Source organism: Eptatretus burgeri, chromosome 5 (assembly GCF_056783735.1).
Source record: "Eptatretus burgeri isolate ZD-2024b chromosome 5, Ebu_testis_v1, whole genome shotgun sequence".
NCBI classification, from domain to species: Eukaryota; Metazoa; Chordata; class Myxini; order Myxiniformes; family Myxinidae; genus Eptatretus; species Eptatretus burgeri.
The window spans coordinates 18,925,407-18,942,708 of record NC_140965.1 but is presented as its reverse complement, the minus strand read 5'-3'; the positions used below and the strand labels follow the sequence as shown (position 1 = coordinate 18,942,708).

The 17,302-nt window shown below is 45.2% G+C and overlaps 1 protein-coding gene across 1 annotated transcript in view; it reads left to right on the top strand.

Moving 5' to 3' along the window:
* Positions 1 to 17,302, top strand: part of ATIC (5-aminoimidazole-4-carboxamide ribonucleotide formyltransferase/IMP cyclohydrolase) — a 65,385-nt gene that overhangs the window by 8,058 nt on the left and 40,025 nt on the right. Inside the window, exons 4-5 of the mRNA XM_085880885.1 lie at positions 254 to 330; positions 710 to 776. Coding sequence (XP_085737011.1) covers positions 254 to 330; positions 710 to 776 — 144 coding nt within the window. The remainder of the gene's footprint in view (positions 1 to 253; positions 331 to 709; positions 777 to 17,302) is intronic.

Genomic DNA, 17,302 nt, shown 5'->3' with positions numbered 1-17,302 from the left:
CTTCCTTCTTAGCTGGAGGCGTTTTTTGGGGGGCTGTCCAAAACTAATTTTACTTTGACACAAAATCTGGATAATTTTCAGAGCTACTATGGCAACATTTAAAGGGGTAGGCATCGCTACTTCTCCGTCATTCATCACTTCTTAAACAAACTCTACTGCCTGCATTACCTGGAGATGAGCTCCATTCTGGATTGGCAACTGCCTTGACTTGATCCATTCCCGATCCACTCGTTTCCTGTTTCCATTTGTACAGAGATGTGTCCGAGCTCACGGGCTTTCCCGAGATGCTGGGGGGCCGTGTGAAGACTCTTCACCCTGCTGTCCATGCAGGTAAATGGCTCTGCTTGTATAGGCGGTCATTTAAAATCATTTGGGATGATCAATGGTGTTGGTGAATATTGTGGAACTTCACAGTTTTGCTTGGTGGTTGTAAATATTTCTGAAAAAATTGTTGGAATTTTTTTTGTTTGATTGATGTTTCTGTGTACCAAGAAGTGCTTTGCCCAAGAACCACCGTGATCCTATTGTGTGTAACGCTTCTTTAAAAAGAAAGAACAAAATAATTACTGGGCTGTGAAGGTGGATTTGTGAGTGGAAGCACCACTCGCACACACTTGTATCTACCTCTTATTACACAAGTGAGTTTGACCACCTTTTTGGTGGATTGCCTTGTGTCCCTCTCCAACACACCCCTCTTCCCATCCCCCAGGTATTCTCGCAAGGTCCAGTGCTGAGGATGAAGCTGATATGGTGAAACACGACTTTCAGATGATCAGGTAATTTTCCTCTTTATTTATCACAATAACTTCACATCACCATTTGTAGGGATTTGGTTGTATGTACACTGTTGATGGTTGCAGGTCACCAGAAAGGGTCATGGATGTGAAATTCCCTTGGAAATGCGGAAAATCGTGTTTTTGTGAATTAAGCTCCTTGCTTAAACACACCTTTTATGCTTATTTTTATAGATTAACATCGAAAATGAAAATGTGTCAAATATGCACAGACTCACTGGTATGATTTAGATGCAAAGCATGGCGGCAAGAAAAAGTGTTGTGATCGAAAAGCAGGTGATACCTCGTATTATAACTTGAGAAGTGTCTCTTTGTAAGTTTACCTTCTATACACTCCTGATGTGCTGTACAGAATGAGTTAAAAACTGGTGGTTGTAATCTTAGTGGGCCAGGGATGATTTTAATGGGGTGTGGGATTTGTGTCTTGGGGGTTCGTTCAGTGTTGGTGGAGGACCCCAATACTCCTCTCTTTCTCTCTCTCTCTCTTTCCCCCCCCCCCCCCGGTGTTGGCTTAATGCTTAGGGTGTTGGGCTTGGGATCCTACAAATCCCACTCGGCTGTTGAATTAATCCCAGGTGGGGTTAACTCGGCCTGTCATCCTTCTGAGGTTGGCAAAATGAGTATCAGCAAGCTGGTATACTGTGTCGGAGTGGCGACCCGTCCAGGATTGTGCCCAATAGCCCAGGAGACTGCTTTGGCAGCACCAACGCTCTGCACAGAGTATGGTCCCAATGGATGGTTGGAATATTTATGGTATGGTGATGCTCCCGGTGGGTGGGGGTATTACAAGCCGTACTAACATTTCAATTCTGGCGTAAGTATCCCGTCCATAAAGACAAGTTATTCACGAGTTATGAGTGTTGGCGCAGTGGTAAGGGCAGTGGCTTGGGACCCAAGAGGTCCTGAGTTCAAGCCCCGTTGGGACACTGAATTAATATATAATGTGTGTGTATATATATGTATATATATATGTGTATATGTATATATATATGAATATATATAAACCAAGTCGAAAACACCAGGGGGTTGACTCAGCCTGCCATCCTTCCGAGGTCGGCGAAATGAGCACCAGTTGTACTAGGCCCGGTGTATGCCCCGGTTAGAATAGGTGTACCATATCCCTGTGTGTCGTAAGAGGCGACCAGGGTTGCGTCAGGAAGGGCATCCGGCGTAAAAACCTATGCCAAATCATTATGCGGACAACAAAACGAATTTCCATACCGGATCGGTCGAGGCCCGGGTTACCAACGACCGCCACCGGTACCGGTGGTCAGCAGGGTACCAGTGGAAATTGTGCTACTGCTGGGCGAAGGAGGAGAAGGAGACGGGGAAGGCGAGTCCGGAGGCAGTGGGAGAGGGGGAAGGGTAGAAGTGTGGAGGTGAGAGTTGGAACTCTGAATGTTGGGACGATGACTGGCAAAGGGCGAGAGTTGGCTGATATGATGGATAGAAGAAAGGTGGACATACTGTGTGTACAAGAGACCAAGTGGATGGGGAGTAAGGTTCGGAGCATTGGAGGTGGTTTCAAACTGTTCTACCATGGTGTGGATGGGAGGAGAAATGGTGTCGGGATAATCCTGAAGGAAGATCATGTCAAGAGGGTATTGGAGGTGAGGAGGGTGTCTGACCGAGTGATGAGTGTGAAGTTGGAAATTGAAGGGGTGATGATGAATGTCATCAGTGCATATGCCCCACATATGGGGTGTGAGATGGAATATAAAGAAGATTTCTGGAGTGAGTTAGATGAAGTGGTGGAGAGTGTATCCAAGGATGAAAGAGTGGTGATTGGAGCAGATTTCAATGGACATGTTGGGGAAGGGAATAAAGAGGATGAGGAGGTGATGGGGAGGTATGGTCTCAACAAGAGAAATGTGGAAGGGCAAATGGTGGTAGAGTTTGCAAAAAGAATGGAAATGGCAGTGGTAAACACGTATTTCAAGAAGAAGGAGGAACACAGGGTGACATACAAGAGTGGAGGAAAGTGCACACAGGTGGATTACATCTTAAGTAGGAGATGCAACCTGAAAGAGATTAGTGACTGTAAGGTTGTGGCAGGGGAGAGTGTAGCTCGACAGCATCGATTGGTGGTCTGTAGGATGACTTTAGAGGTGAGGTTGAGGAAGAGAGTGAGGGCTGAACCAAGGACCAGATGGTGGAAGCTGAAGGAGGAAGACTGTTGCGTGAAATTTAGGGAGGAGGTGAGACAAGCATTGGATGGTGGTAAAGATGGGTGGGATGATTGGGCAACGACAGCAGAAGTTGTGAGGGAGATAGCTAGGAAGGTACTTGGTGTGACATCTGGACAGAGGAAGGAAGATAAGGAGACTTGGTGGTGGAATGAGGAAGTACAGGAAAGTATAAGGAAGAAGGGGTTGGCGAAAAAGAAGTGGGATAGTCAGAGAGATGAAGAAAGTCGGCAGGAGTATAAGGAGTGGCGTCGAAAAGCAAAAAGAGAGGTGGCTAAGGCCAAGGAAAAGGCATATGACGAGCTGTATGAGAAGTTGGATACAAAAGAAGGGGAAAAGGATTTATACCGATTGGCAAGACAGAGGGACCGAGCTGGGAAGGATGTGCTGCAGGTAAGGGTGATAAAGGACGTAAATGGGAATGTGCTGACGAGCGAGGAGAGTGTGGTGAGAAGGTGGATGGAGTACTTTGAGGAGCTGATGAATGAAGAAAATGAGAGAGAGAGAAGGTTGGAAGAGGTGGAGATAGTGAATCTGGAAGTGGGTTGGATCAGTAAGGATGAAGTGAGGACTGCTATGAAGAAGATGAAAAGTGGAAAGGCGGTTGGCCCAGATGGTATACCAGTGGAGGCATGGAAGTGCTAAGGAGAGATGGCAGTGGGGTTGTTAACCAGATTGTTTAATAAAGTCTTGGAAAGTGAGAGGATGCTGGAGGAGTGGAGATTAAGTGTACTGGTTCCGATTTTCAAGAACAAGGGTGATGTGCAGAGCTGTGGAAATTACAGAGGGATAAAGTTGTTAAGCCACACCATGAAGTTGTGGGAAAGAGTAGTGGAAGCTCGGTTGAGAGGAGAGGTGATGATCTGTGAGCAGCAATATGGGTTTATGCCAGGAAAGAGCACCACTGATGCGATGTTTGCTTTGAGAATGTTGATGGAGAAGTATAGGGAAGGCCAGAAAGAGTTACATTGTGTGTTTGTGGATTTAGAGAAAGCTTATGATAGGGTGCCAAGAGAGGAGTTGTGGTATTGTATGAGGAAGTCGGGAGTGGTGGAGAAGTATGTGAGGATCGTGCAGGATATGTATGAGGACAGTGTGACAGCGGTGAGGTGTGCGGTAGGAATGACGGACCGGTTTAAGGTTAAAGTGGGATTGCACCAAGGATCGACTCTGAGCCCTTTCCTGTTTGCAATGGTGATGGACAGGTTGACGGATGAGATCAGACTGGAGTCTCCATGGGCCATGATGTTCGCGGATGACATCATGATCTGTAGGGAGAGTAGGGAGCAGGCTGAATTGAGCCTTGAGAGGTGGAGGTACGCACTGGAGAGAAGGGGAATGTTAGTCAGTAGGAGTAAGACGGAGTACATGTGCGTAAATGAGAGGGAGGGTGGTGGTATGGTGCAGTTGCAAGGAGTTGAGGTGGGGAAGGTGGATTGGTTTAAATACTTGGGATCAACTGTCCAAAGTAACGGAGAGTGTGGGAGAGAAGTGAAAAAGAGAGTGCAGGCAGGATGGAGTGGGTGGAGAAGAGTTGCAGGAGTGATTTGTGACAGAAGGGTAGCTGCAAGAGTGAAGGGGAAAGTATACAAGACGGTAGTGAGACCAGCTATGTTGTATGGTTTGGAGGCGGTGGCGCTAACAAAAAGACAGGAAGCAGAGCTGGAGGTGGCAGAGTTAAAGATGCTGCGATTCTCGTTGGGAGTGACGAGGATGGATAGGATAAGAAATGAGTATATTAGAGGGACAGCGCAGGTAGGACGGTTTGGAGACAAAGTGAGAGAGGCGAGATTGAGATGGTTTGGACATGTGCACAGGAGGGAAACGGAGTATATCGGGAGAAGGATGTTGAAGATGGAGCCGCCAGGCAGGAGGAGAAGAGGAAGGCCAAAGAAGAGGTTCATGGATGCGGTGAGGGCGGACATGCGGGTGGTTGGAGTGTCAATGGAAGATGTGGAGGATAGAGCGAAATGGAGACAGTTGGTCCGCTGTGGCGACCCCTAACGGGAGCAAGCTGAAAGAGGAAGAAGATTCACGAGTTATGAGTATCGATGCAGGAATTAAACATCTGTGGTGATTGCATTGGCTTGATGAAACAGCACTCTGTCTTGTCTTAGAAATTATATCCAAGCCCGGTTTTGTTCACCGCAACGTGTGTGCTGACAGTCATATATACATATATATATATATATATATATATATATATATATATATATATATATATATATATATATATATATATATATATATATATCTTGTATATTATTTCCGAGTTTGTGGTTTCGTGTCGCGCTATGTTCGACTTTGTTCTGCGCTTGAGTAACGTGATATTTGGCTTACATTATCTGAAAGACCATATGAGGTGCATGGTACAAAAAAAGTAAATAAAATGGTTCTGAAACGGTGAAATCGTATTCCACTTACTGCATTAAAGTAAAATTACTACTGATACTCTGCATCAGTTCCTTTCTCAAACACACCCACCCTAACATGTCGTGCAGAGCGTGGGTTATGCTAATATATATATATATATATATATATATATATATATATATATATATATATATATATATATATATATATATATATATATATATATACACACATTTTGTATACCTTGTCGAGGCTCGTATGAGAACTAACACACATCGCACAGCAAGGGGGGCATGAGACGAGGGGCGGGAGTGGGAAGGACAAAACAATGGGGAACAGAGACATTAGGAGATCTGTAGAAGGGAGAGGGATGGGGCAGGGAACATGGGGAATACAAGATGGACATTACAGGGACTTTCAGGAAGGAAAGCAGAGAATTGGACGGAGGTGGGCTTGGGTGGATTATCAGGTGTAGAAAACATCGAGGATTTGGATGGGGGAAGATAAGATGTGGTGGTGAACAGCTGTTTTGAAGGCCTGGAGGGAAGAATAGGATTGAACAGTGGGGGAGTTTATTCCAAAGGTGGGGAAAAAGAGGAATGAAAGAGTGAAGGTGAGCAGTGATTCGTGATTTTGATAGTTTTACCAGAAGGGGTTGTTGGCGGACCTTGAGCGCCCTGCGGAAATGTGGTTCGGACAAATCGCAGAGAGAGCAGGGGGGGTGGGGGGGCAAGGCTGGAGAGGAGAAGGTAGAAGACAGAAAGATTACCGACCAGCCTGCAGTGATTGAGTGAGAGGCCCAAAGACAGCCTCATCGCGGGAGATGCCGATGATCTGAAATGCCTTAGTTTTCACAGCGTGAAGCCGAGAAAGGTGAGAGGCAGGAGCACCAGCCCAGAGTGGAGAGCAGTACTCTATCAGGCTGCGGACAAAAGCTTTGTCGGTGGTCAGGAGCTCAGGTGGGCTGAGGAAGGACTTTGCACGACGGAGGATTCCCAGTCGGCGACTGGCTTTGGAGGCGAGGTTTGAAATGTGGCTTTCCCAGGAAAGGTCATGGCAGATAGTGAGACCCAGAAGCTTGAAAGAAAGGACTTGTTCCAGAGGATTGTTGAGAAAGTGGATGAGGGTTTTTCTAAACGGTCCTTTCGGAGAGACATAGTGAGAGTGTGAGATTTGTCCGGATTGAAAGACATGTTCCACGTGTTGGACCAGTTTGTGATTTTATCCAGATACGCAGTGAGCGAAGAAGCTGCTGCTTGCCGGACTGAGGGATATCCGATGGCACGGCAGAGGGTGGAGTCATCAGCAAAGATATAAAGAGGATTTTCCAGAGTCAGAGAGAGCTCATTGACAAAAACCAGAAAAAGAACAGGGCCCAGAACGCTGCCTTGATAAACTCCAGCCTGTACAGGAAGGGGGATTCAAAGAACTCCATTTCGGGCACATGCTGACTGCGACAGGAGAAGAAGTCTGTGAGCCATGAGTGGAGATGGCCTTGGATACCATAGGAAGAGAGTTTTGTGACCAGGGCAGGGTGCCAGACCGTGTCAAAAGCACGCGATATGTCTAGAGCAGTGTTTCTCAAGGTGAGGTGCACGCCAGGGCCGGATTTAAGCATGGGCAAGCTGGGTAGTTGCCCAGGGGCCTCCACATATTTCATGAAAAAAAAAATTTGCAAGGAAAAATGTATTTTTGAGTGCCTGAATGGTAGTTGGTAGTTAGAGGAACAGATATAAGATTTTCATCGATAGCAGATGTAAGATATTCATCTATAACAGATATAAGATATTCATCTTATCTCATTCTCTATTTATATAGAAGGTCAGATTCTTTGTTCTTGAAAAATATACTTTATGGATGACTGTAAATATGTCTTGTCACCTTTTTAGTATTCTAAGGTAGGGTGGGCCTCCACTACTGAAGGCTGCCCAAGGGCCACCACATGTCTAAATCCGGCCCTGGCACATGCCCCACCGGTGGGGCGTGGCGATATTTTGGTTGGGCGTGAGGATTCAGAATTAATGAATCAATATATGATCGCTTTTATAGCTTTGCCCTTTCATATTTTCAAAAGTTTGAAGCTGCGACTGATGCCTCATAGTGTCATAACTAAAAACTGCTTCACCGTGCCCTTGTTAGCCAATCCGCCGGTAAGGCGTGCCCTTGATCAATTCAACGCTGTTACGTCACTATGACTCGCTTTTCGTCAAGGTGAATTCCTTATATGTAGTATATACTGTAGTGTCTCCAATCATGGTGGGGCGTACGATTTTTTTTTTGAAAATCAAAGTGGGGCGTGAGACAAAAAAAGGTTGAGAAACACTGGTCTCGGGATGTGGCTCTGATTTAATGTCCGGCATTGAGCACCTCCATCCATTGTTGGGAGAGCAGAAGCAGCATATCCAGGGTAGAGTGACCTGGTCTGAAACCAAATTGAAGATCGGAAATAAAGCCATTGGAGAAGAGGAAGGATTTAATGTCTGAAGCGGTGATGGATTCCTTAACCTTGCTGGTGATTGGGAGAAGGCTGATTGGTCTGTAGTTGCAGGGATCTGGTTTTGCACCTTTTTTGTGCGGGGCAGTGATGGTTGCTGATTTCCAAGCAGATGGCAGATGACCTTGGGCAAATGAGAGGATGAATAGAACAGAGAGAGGGTGAGCAAGAGCAGAAGAGCAGGTTTTTAGGACATGTGAGCTGATACCATCTGGACTCGTTGCAGAATCTGAGTTGAGGTTTTGACAGCAAGCTCTCCACCTTGTCAGGAGAAAAGGGCACAGAGTCCAGGGACAGTTGGGTGTGACTGGGTAAGGTGGGAAGAGAAAGTGATGGGTTTTGGACACAAGATTTAGATGCAAACACCGAGTTTAGGCATTCAGCCTTTTCATGTGCGGTATCAGCAGTGCGGCCATTTGAGGTAAGGGAGGGGATGGAGGGGGAACATACACCAGAAACAGATTTGATGAGATGCCACCAGGATTTTGAGAAGGGAGAGAGGTTTGAAAGTTTGGACTTGAGCTGAGAAAGATGTTGTTTTCTGGCTCTCCTGAGGGTAGATACCCACTTGTTCCGAGCTTTATGGAAGGAACTGATATTACCCTCAGTTGGGTTTGCTTTCCATGAGGAAAAGGCAAGTTGTTTCAGGCCAACTGCCTCACCACAAGCTTCAGTAAAGCAAGGGTGGGAGGAAGGGTAGGACAACTGAAGACGAGAGGGGATAAATCTGTGCATGAGGGAGACAAGTTTCTGCGAAAGAATTCCCAGGATGAGTTGATGTTTGAGAAAGTAGCGATAGGAGACCAGTCTATAAGTTTGATGGCTGCTTGGAGAGGGCTGCTTGCCAGTCGGCTTGAGTGAAATGCCAGACTCGACGATGGTGAGGTGGTTCTCTGATAATAGCCAGAGAGATGTCCACTTTGACAAGAACGTGGTCAGAAGAACCGATTTGAGCGGAGGAAGAGCAGCAGATATTTTCAGGGAAATTTGTCAAAATCAGATCCAGAAGAGATGGAGTACCATTGTTTGAGATCCGGGTAGGGAAGTTGACCGATTGAGTCAGTCCCAATGAGACACAGAAAGCTTTTGCTGAAGTGCCATGACAGGTGAGAGAGGTACCCATACCTTGCCAACTGGCATTATGATAATTGAAGTCACCACATATGCGGAAAAGAGAGTTTGGATGAGAAGATAGAAGTTGGTTCATGTTTTCGGAGAGTGAGGTGTAGATGGAGTCATCACTGTTAGGTGGACGGTACAGTACACATATAAACATGAGGTGAGAGTGGAGGGGAAGCCATAGCCAGAGGTATTCCTGGGGGTGTGGGGGAGTGAGAGCAGTGCATGGAGAGTGAGGAATGGAGTCTTTGATGAAGAGAGCAACTCCTCCGCCAGGACGAGGCTCTGGTCTGTCATACCGGAAGAGGGAGTGGTGCTGGGGGGAGGGGGGCAAGAGAGGGGGTAGAAGGCGGTTGAGGATTTTAGGAGGTGGAGTGAAGAGATGGAGGTGAGAGGGCAGTGGAAAGAGGCAGCTTTGTGGATGAGAGGGGGGGGCAACTTTGAGAAGGGTGAGTGAGGGGATGAATGGTGAGAGAAGGGTGAGTAGGGAGATAGGTGAGGGGGGAGTTTTTGAGAGAGGTGAGAGGTGAGAGGGAGGCTTGGAGGGAGAAGAGTCTGATGGTTGCTTTGAGAGTGAGGGGTGAGAGGGGTGAGTTGGCACTGAAATTGAAAAAAAAGAATGGTTGATGGAAAGCGAACATTCATAGCAAACTGGGGTTTTAAAAAGTTTTATGTCAGAGATGTGATTTAACATAATTCTTGATGGATGCTATAAAGGCGAATTCAGAGAATGGAGAGAAGAAACGCTTCAACAGTTGGATTTTTTTTTAGGCAAGGTGTGAAGGAAAGGTCGAATTGAGAGCAGTCTGATTAAATAGTAGAGGAGTAGTGCATTATGATACAGTGAAGAGAACCACATGTGTGAAAGATGAAGACGAAGACGAAGCATTTTTAGAGATCGTTTTTATTATTTGCCCCATATATATTGGGGCGTATTATGTGATGCCGGTCGTCTGTCTGTCTCTGTCTGTCTGTCCGTCCGTCCGTTCCTGTCCGCACTCTAACTCCCAAAGTTTTCAACTTTCACGTTTCATATCTGGTACGTAGGTACAGACTGTGGAGACGGTGTGTCGCGGCATACGTTCGTCTTCTAAAGTGGTTGCCATGGCAACCAGGATGCTGTTTTCCATGTAGTAGCACAATTCTGTGTATACCTTCTTGTTCTTCATAAATTGACGTGTTTGAATATATAATTGTGTGTGTGTGTGTCTCAGAGACTTTTTCGGGCGTATATTGTGCACACTTGCGCTCTTGTTATTATTATTATTATTATTATTATTATTGTTTGAGAGAGTTTTCATCAGATTAGGTCATGGAAGTGTTGTAGAAAAAATCGTGAGGTGAATTTGGATCGGTAAACGCAGGGGGTGTAAACAGATCACGTGGTTATGGGAGAAGTCCTTGGCTCTGGGAGGTGTATAGTCAAAAGTGAAATTATTTATTTTAAATAAGGATTGCGTAACATTTGTAAAAGGGGAGGTTGAAGGAAAATCGTGGAAGTGTATGGTGAATTTGGAATGGTAAACACAGTGTGAAGCTGCTGGGTTGATGAAGAGTAGAGAGAGACACGTGGTTACAGGAGGTGTAGAGATCGAAAGGATACAAGGATGATTATTTTTGAAGAACAGGTAAGATTCGGGAATGGGACGTTGTAGGAAAAAATCGTGAAGGTAATGGCAAGAGAGGGTCAGCTCAGTAGAATAAAGATGGTGTGCTGGCAGGAGGAAGAGGAGGAGGAAGAAGAAGAATATGGATCGAGACTCGTGGGTGTGCAAGGAGAAAGGTATTATTTTTATTTTTTGGGGATTTCAGACAAGAAATAGAGTTTTTAGTTGGGAGGGATGGGGACGTTGGGAAAGTGGAGAAGATAGAAATTGAAGGTTAATGAGGAGAAAATACAAATAAACACGATCGTACACCGAGGGGAGGGATGGGTCGGCTCCAAGCACCCGGTAAGACGAGGTCGACGAAAACTCACAAAATAGCATGATTTTTGAAACAAAACCGAACTAGGAACACACAGTAACATGCAGGTGAGAAAATAAACAGTTAAAATGGGACAGATAACGACCGGAAACTTAACTTTGAGATCGTCAACAGAGCGCCCTGAAGGAGACCTGCCGACGCTCCAAACCCAGAACCGGAAGTCCAGTGTTTTTTTTTTTTTTTTCCAATGTTCTTTTTCCAAAAAAGATATTTCCAATGTTTTTAAAAAAAATCCGATTGCTCAGATAAAAAGATTCACTGGAATGCAGGACAATTATTACCAGTATTCCAAAATTTTCTGGGGGAGCATGCCCCTCGGCCCTATTGGCAAACCCTCATTTGGGGTCCACATGACAGCAGTTCGTGTTGCATGTTAAGTTAACCTTTATTTATTTATTTATTTATTTATTCATTTTAACCCCACGCACGAAGTGAAAAGCGGGCCTAAGCAATTGGTTTACTCTGTCTGTTTGTCCACAAACGTCAGTTTATGATCGAAGAACCACTTGATTTCAATTGATTGTTGAATTTCGAACACGAGTCGAAAATGAACCCACAGTTTAGCAATACTTTGGCTTTGAATTGGGGAAATGGTACAGAATATCTCCTTAAATTTATTTATTTATTACTTACGAAATCTAAAGATTTCCACAGTGATGAATGAACCTAAAGATTTAAGTGATAAATGAATCTAAAGATTTTGTAAGTATATTGATCACTTCCGTCCTCTGTTTGTGTGTTTGTTTGTTTGTAGGCACGATAACTCGAGAACGGAAGACGCTACCAATGTCAAATTACACCACGTGATTCAGGAGGGTGATGGCTAGCGCTGATTAGATTTTGGTCAAAATCGGTCAAAGGTCAAGGTCAGTGAGGTCAAACATCCAAAACATGATAGCTCGAGAAAAGTTACCACAGGTATTGTTGACAGAGCGTGAGTTTGGAAGATCGAGGTGAGTTCGGCGGAATTTGTGTGTAAATTCGTCGAGTTACGGCTGTTTTAAAATTTTCAGTGTTATAAAATAATATTAAATAATTCCGTAAATTCCTGTGGAGAAATGGAGTATTTTTGCTTCGGTCGACGTTACGAGTTTGTTTTAACTTCGATTTTAATCTTGTCTTCGGTTGTTGTGATCGCTTAGGACGCTTAACACTCGGTTGTCGAAATTCTGGTAAAAATCGGATGTTTTGGAGACGTTTGAAGATTGTATAAAAAATATTTCACCCGCCGCGTCACGGGTCGTCACGTGGTGCAGCGCACTCGAGCAGACGCGTCGTTGAGTTACGTAAAGGTTTTGCGTGTGCGCGCTGACGTCATCGCGCTCGCCCCGGCGTCCTTTCAAATTGGGGGGGGCGTCGAGTGTGATCTTTACGTTGCATTAATCCGTGGTAACTCGAGAATGGAAGAAGCTACCAATGTCAAATTACACCACGTGATTCAGGAGGGTGATGGCTAGCGCTGATTAGATTTTAGTCAAAATCGGTCAAAGGTCAAGGTCACAGTGAGGTCAAACATTCGATTTTTTGATTGTTTGGTACAGAATCATCGTAGAAACTTCTGGTTTGCGTCGCTACCTTCTCTGGAGACAGCTTTTATTAGACAAGGTCAGAGGTCAAGTTGACGATTTCGTAAGTACCAGTCTATGACTGCTTGTTTATTTATTTATTTTTCACTCTGCCTGTCTGGTAGTCAAACAAAATTAAAAAAATATTCCAAACAGGATGCTTCCTATTTTTATGGACATAAAGGACACAAACGGGCACGGATAACTAATGTAACGTGTTATATACAAGGTGCATCGACGGCAGGCGGTAAACTTCCAAAAAATTTTTTTTTTTCCGACAACATTTAAAATCTTTCTTTTGTTTACATTTAAATGATATAATTGAACATTGTAGAACAGAAATGGCCTTGCTGGCACTTTAAAAACCCTTCCATTTTGCAGTACTGTTGGATCCCAGGGATTTGCGATTCGTGGTTCATAAATTATGACCTGCTTCTACATTCGTGCTTCGTGTATTCGGGTTTTTTTTATCTTGCCAAAACGAAGTTTTGCAAGATATGTTAGTCAGCTTGGATGTTTTTTTTTTTTATTCTTTTTTTATTTTTTGTTTGTTTGTTTGTAATCACGTATAAAAAATTCTGCAGAGCACAATTATCATCGGAAATTTTTGTAACTTCGCATATCAGAGGCCTATAGAGGTCCCTTTCAGTGCACAAAATTTTGAAGGTCAAGGTCACTTTGGCGCAAATCAGGGGAGTCAACGAAACCCTTATTTTTTGAGTAATTTTGATCGGATCGTCTTCAAACTTCATGGGAATATAGTTCATGGTCTGGCGCTCAGCTGATTAATTTTTGGTGGCGATTGGCCTTGACCTTCATATGTTTTTTATTTTTTTATTATTTTTTATTTTTTTGGTCTGTAATCACGTATAAATCACTCTGCAGAGCACAGTTATCATTGGAAATTTTTGTAACTTCGCTTATCAGAGGCCTATAGAGGTCCCTTTCAGCGCATAAAATTTTGAAGGTCAAGGTCAAAGGTCAAGGTCACTTTGTCGCAAATCAGGGGAGTCGACGAAACCCTTATTTTTTGAGTAAATTTGATCGGATCATCTTCAAACTTCATGGGAATATAGTTCATGATCTGGTGCTCAGCTGATTAATTTTTGGTGGTGATTGGCCTTGACCTTCATGGTTAGTGCCTCAGGTCAAACATATTTGACCCCAAGGTCAAATTTTCAAGTTTTAGGAACCATATGGTGTAGTACCTCAAATTGAACACCTCCATGAGGTGTTCAATCTCTCGTAGGCTGATATTCCTCAAGGAGTCGCTCCTGGTGGATTGCAGCTCTGTTCACCTCAGTGTGACTATAAAGAAGTCACATGTGGTCACCTTTTGGCAAGACAGGGTGACATTGGTTTTTTTTTTTTGTTGTTGTTTTGTGTTTTTTAACACTTCAGTACTACTCTCCTTTATCCACCTGGGAAATTGCAAATCGGCCAACATCACAGCATTACATAAACTCTTCTTCTTCTTCTTCTTCTTCTTTCGGCTTGCTCCCGTTAGGGGTGGCCACAGCCGATCAACCGTCTCCATTTCGCTCTATCCTCCACATCTTCCATTGACACTCCAACCACCCGCATGTCCGCCCTCACCGCATCCATGAACCTCTTCTTTGGCCTTCCTCTTCTCCTCCTGCCTGGCGGCTCCATCTTCAACATCCTTCTCCCGATATACTCCGTTTCCCTCCTGTGCACATGTCCAAACCATCTCAATCTCGCCTCTCTCACTTTGTCTCCAAAACCGTCCTACCTGCGCTGTCCCTCTAATACACTCATTTCTTATCCTATCCATCCTCGTCACTCCCAACGAGAATTGCATCATCTTTAACTCTGTCACCTCCAGCTCCGCTTCCTGTCTTATTGTTAGTGCCACCGCCTCCAAACCATACAACATAGCTGGTCTCACTACCGTTTTATATACTTTCCCCTTAACTCTTGCAGCTACCCTTCTGTCACAAATCACTCCTGCAACTCTTCTCCACCCACTCCATCCTGCCTGCACTCTCTTTTTCACTTCTCTCCCACACTCTCCGTTACTTTGGACAGTTGATCCCAAGTATTTAAACCAATCCACCTTCCCCACCTCAACTCCTTGCAACCGCACCATACCACCACCCTCCCTCTCATTTACGCATATGTACTCCGTCTTACTCCGACTGACTATCATTCCCCTTCTCTCCAGTGCGTACCTCCACCTCTCAAGGCTCGCTTCAGCCTGCTCCCTACTCTCCCTACAGATCATGATGTCATCCGCAAATATCATAGTCCATGGAGACTCCAGTCTGATCTCATCCGTCAACCTGTCCATCACCATTGCAAACAGGAAAGGGCTCAGAGTCGATCCTTGGTGCAATCCCACTTTAACCTTAAACCGGTCCGTCATTCCTACCGCACACCTCACCGCTGTCACACTGTCCTCATACATATCCTGCACGATCCTCACATACTTCTCCACCACTCCCGACTTCCTCATACAATACCACAGCTCCTCTCTTGGCACCCTATCATAAGCTTTCTCTAAATCCACAAACACACAATGTAACTCCTTCTGGCCTTCCCTATACTTCTCCATCAACATTCTCAAAGCAAACATCGCATCAGTGGTGCTCTTTCCTGGCATAAACCCATATTGCTGCTCACAAATCGTCACCTCTCCTCTCAACCGAGCTTCCACTACTCTTTCCCACAACTTCATGCTGTGGCTTAACAACTTTATCCCTCTGTAATTTCCACAGCTCTGCACATCACCCTTATTCTTGAAAATCGGAACCAGTACACTTAATCTCCACTCCTCCGGCATCCTCTCACTTTCCAAGACTTTATTAAACAATCTGGTTAACAACCCCACTGCTATCTCTCCTAAGCACTTCCATGCCTCCACTGGTATACCATCTGGGCCAACCGCCTTTCCACTTTTCATCTTCTTCATAGCAGTCCTCACTTCATCCTTACTGATCCATCCCACTTCCAGATTCACTATCTCCACCTCTTCCAACCTTCTCTCTCTCTCATTTTCTTCATTCATCAGCTCCTCAAAGTACTCCATCCACCTTCTCAACACACTCTCCTCGCTCGTCAGCACATTCCCATTTGCATCCTTTATCACCCTAACCTGCAGCACATCCTTCCCAGCTCGGTCCCTCTGTCTGGCCAATCGGTATAAATCCTTTTCCCCTTCTTTTGTATCCAGCTTCTCATACAGCTCGTCATATACCTTTTCCTTGGCCTTTGCCACCTCTCTTTTTGCCTTTCGACGCCACTCCTTATACTCCTGCCGACTTTCTTCATCTCTCTGACTATCCCACTTCTTTTTCGCCAACCCCTTCTTCCTTATACTTTCCTGTACTTCCTCATTCCACCACCAAGTCTCCTTATCTTCCTTCCTCTGTCCAGATGTCACACCAAGTGCCTTCCCAGCTATCTCCCTCACCACTTCTGCTGTCGTTGCCCAATCATCCCACCCATCTTTACCACCATCCAACTCTTGTCTCACCTCCTCCCTAAATTTCATGCAACAGTCTTCCTCCTTCAGCTTCCACCATCTGGTCCTTGGTTCAGCCCTCACTCTCTTCCTCAACCTCACCTCTAAAGTCATCCTACAGACCACCAATCGATGCTGTCGAGCTACACTCTCCCCTGCCACAACCTTACAGTCACTAATCTCTTTCAGGTTGCATCTCCTACTTAAGATGTAATCCACCTGTGTGCACTTTCCTCCACTCTTGTATGTCACCCTGTGTTCCTCCTTCTTCTTGAAATACGTGTTTACCACTGCCATTTCCATTCTTTTTGCAAACTCTACCACCATTTGCCCTTCCACATTTCTCTTGTTGAGACCGTACCTCCCCATCACCTCCTCATCCTCTTTATTCCCTTCCCCAACATGTCCATTGAAATCTGCTCCAATCACCACTCTTTCATCCTTGGATACACTCTCCACCACTTCATCTAACTCACTCCAGAAATCTTCTTTATACTCCATCTCACACCCCATATGTGGGGCATATGCACTGATGACAATCATCATCACCCCTTCAATTTCCAACTTCACACTCACTCGGTCAGACACTCTCCTCACCTCCAATACCCTCTTGACATAATCTTCCTTCAGGATGACCCCGACACCATTTCTCCTCCCATCCACACCATGGTAGAACAGTTTGAAACCACCTCCAATGCTCTTAGCCTTACTCCCCATCCACTTGGTCTCTTGTACACACAGTATATCCACCTTTCTTCTCTCCATCATATCAGCCAATTCTCGCCCTTTGCCAGTCATCGTCTCAACATTCAGAGTTCCAACTCTCACCTCCACACTTCTACCCTTCCCCCTCTCCCACTGCTGTTAGGGTTAGGGTTAGGGTTAGTTACCTCCCACGTTACCTCCGGACTCGCCTTCCCCGTCTCCTTCTCCTCCTTCGCCCAGCAGTAGCACAATTTCCACTGGTACCTTGCTGACCACCGGTACCAGTGGCGGTCGTTGGTAACCCGGGCCTCAACCGATCCGGTATGGAAATTCGTTTTGTTGTCCGCATAATGATTCGGCATAGGTTTTTACGCCGGATGCCCTTCCTGACGCAACCCTGGTCGCCTCTTACGACACACAGGGATATGGTACACCTATTCTAACCGGGGCATACACCGGGCCCAGTACAACTGGTGCTCATTTCGCTGACCTCGGAAGGATGGCAGGCTGAGTCAACCCCCTGGTGTTTTCGACTTGGTATATATATATACACACACATATACATACATATATTAATTCAGTGTCCCAACGGGGCT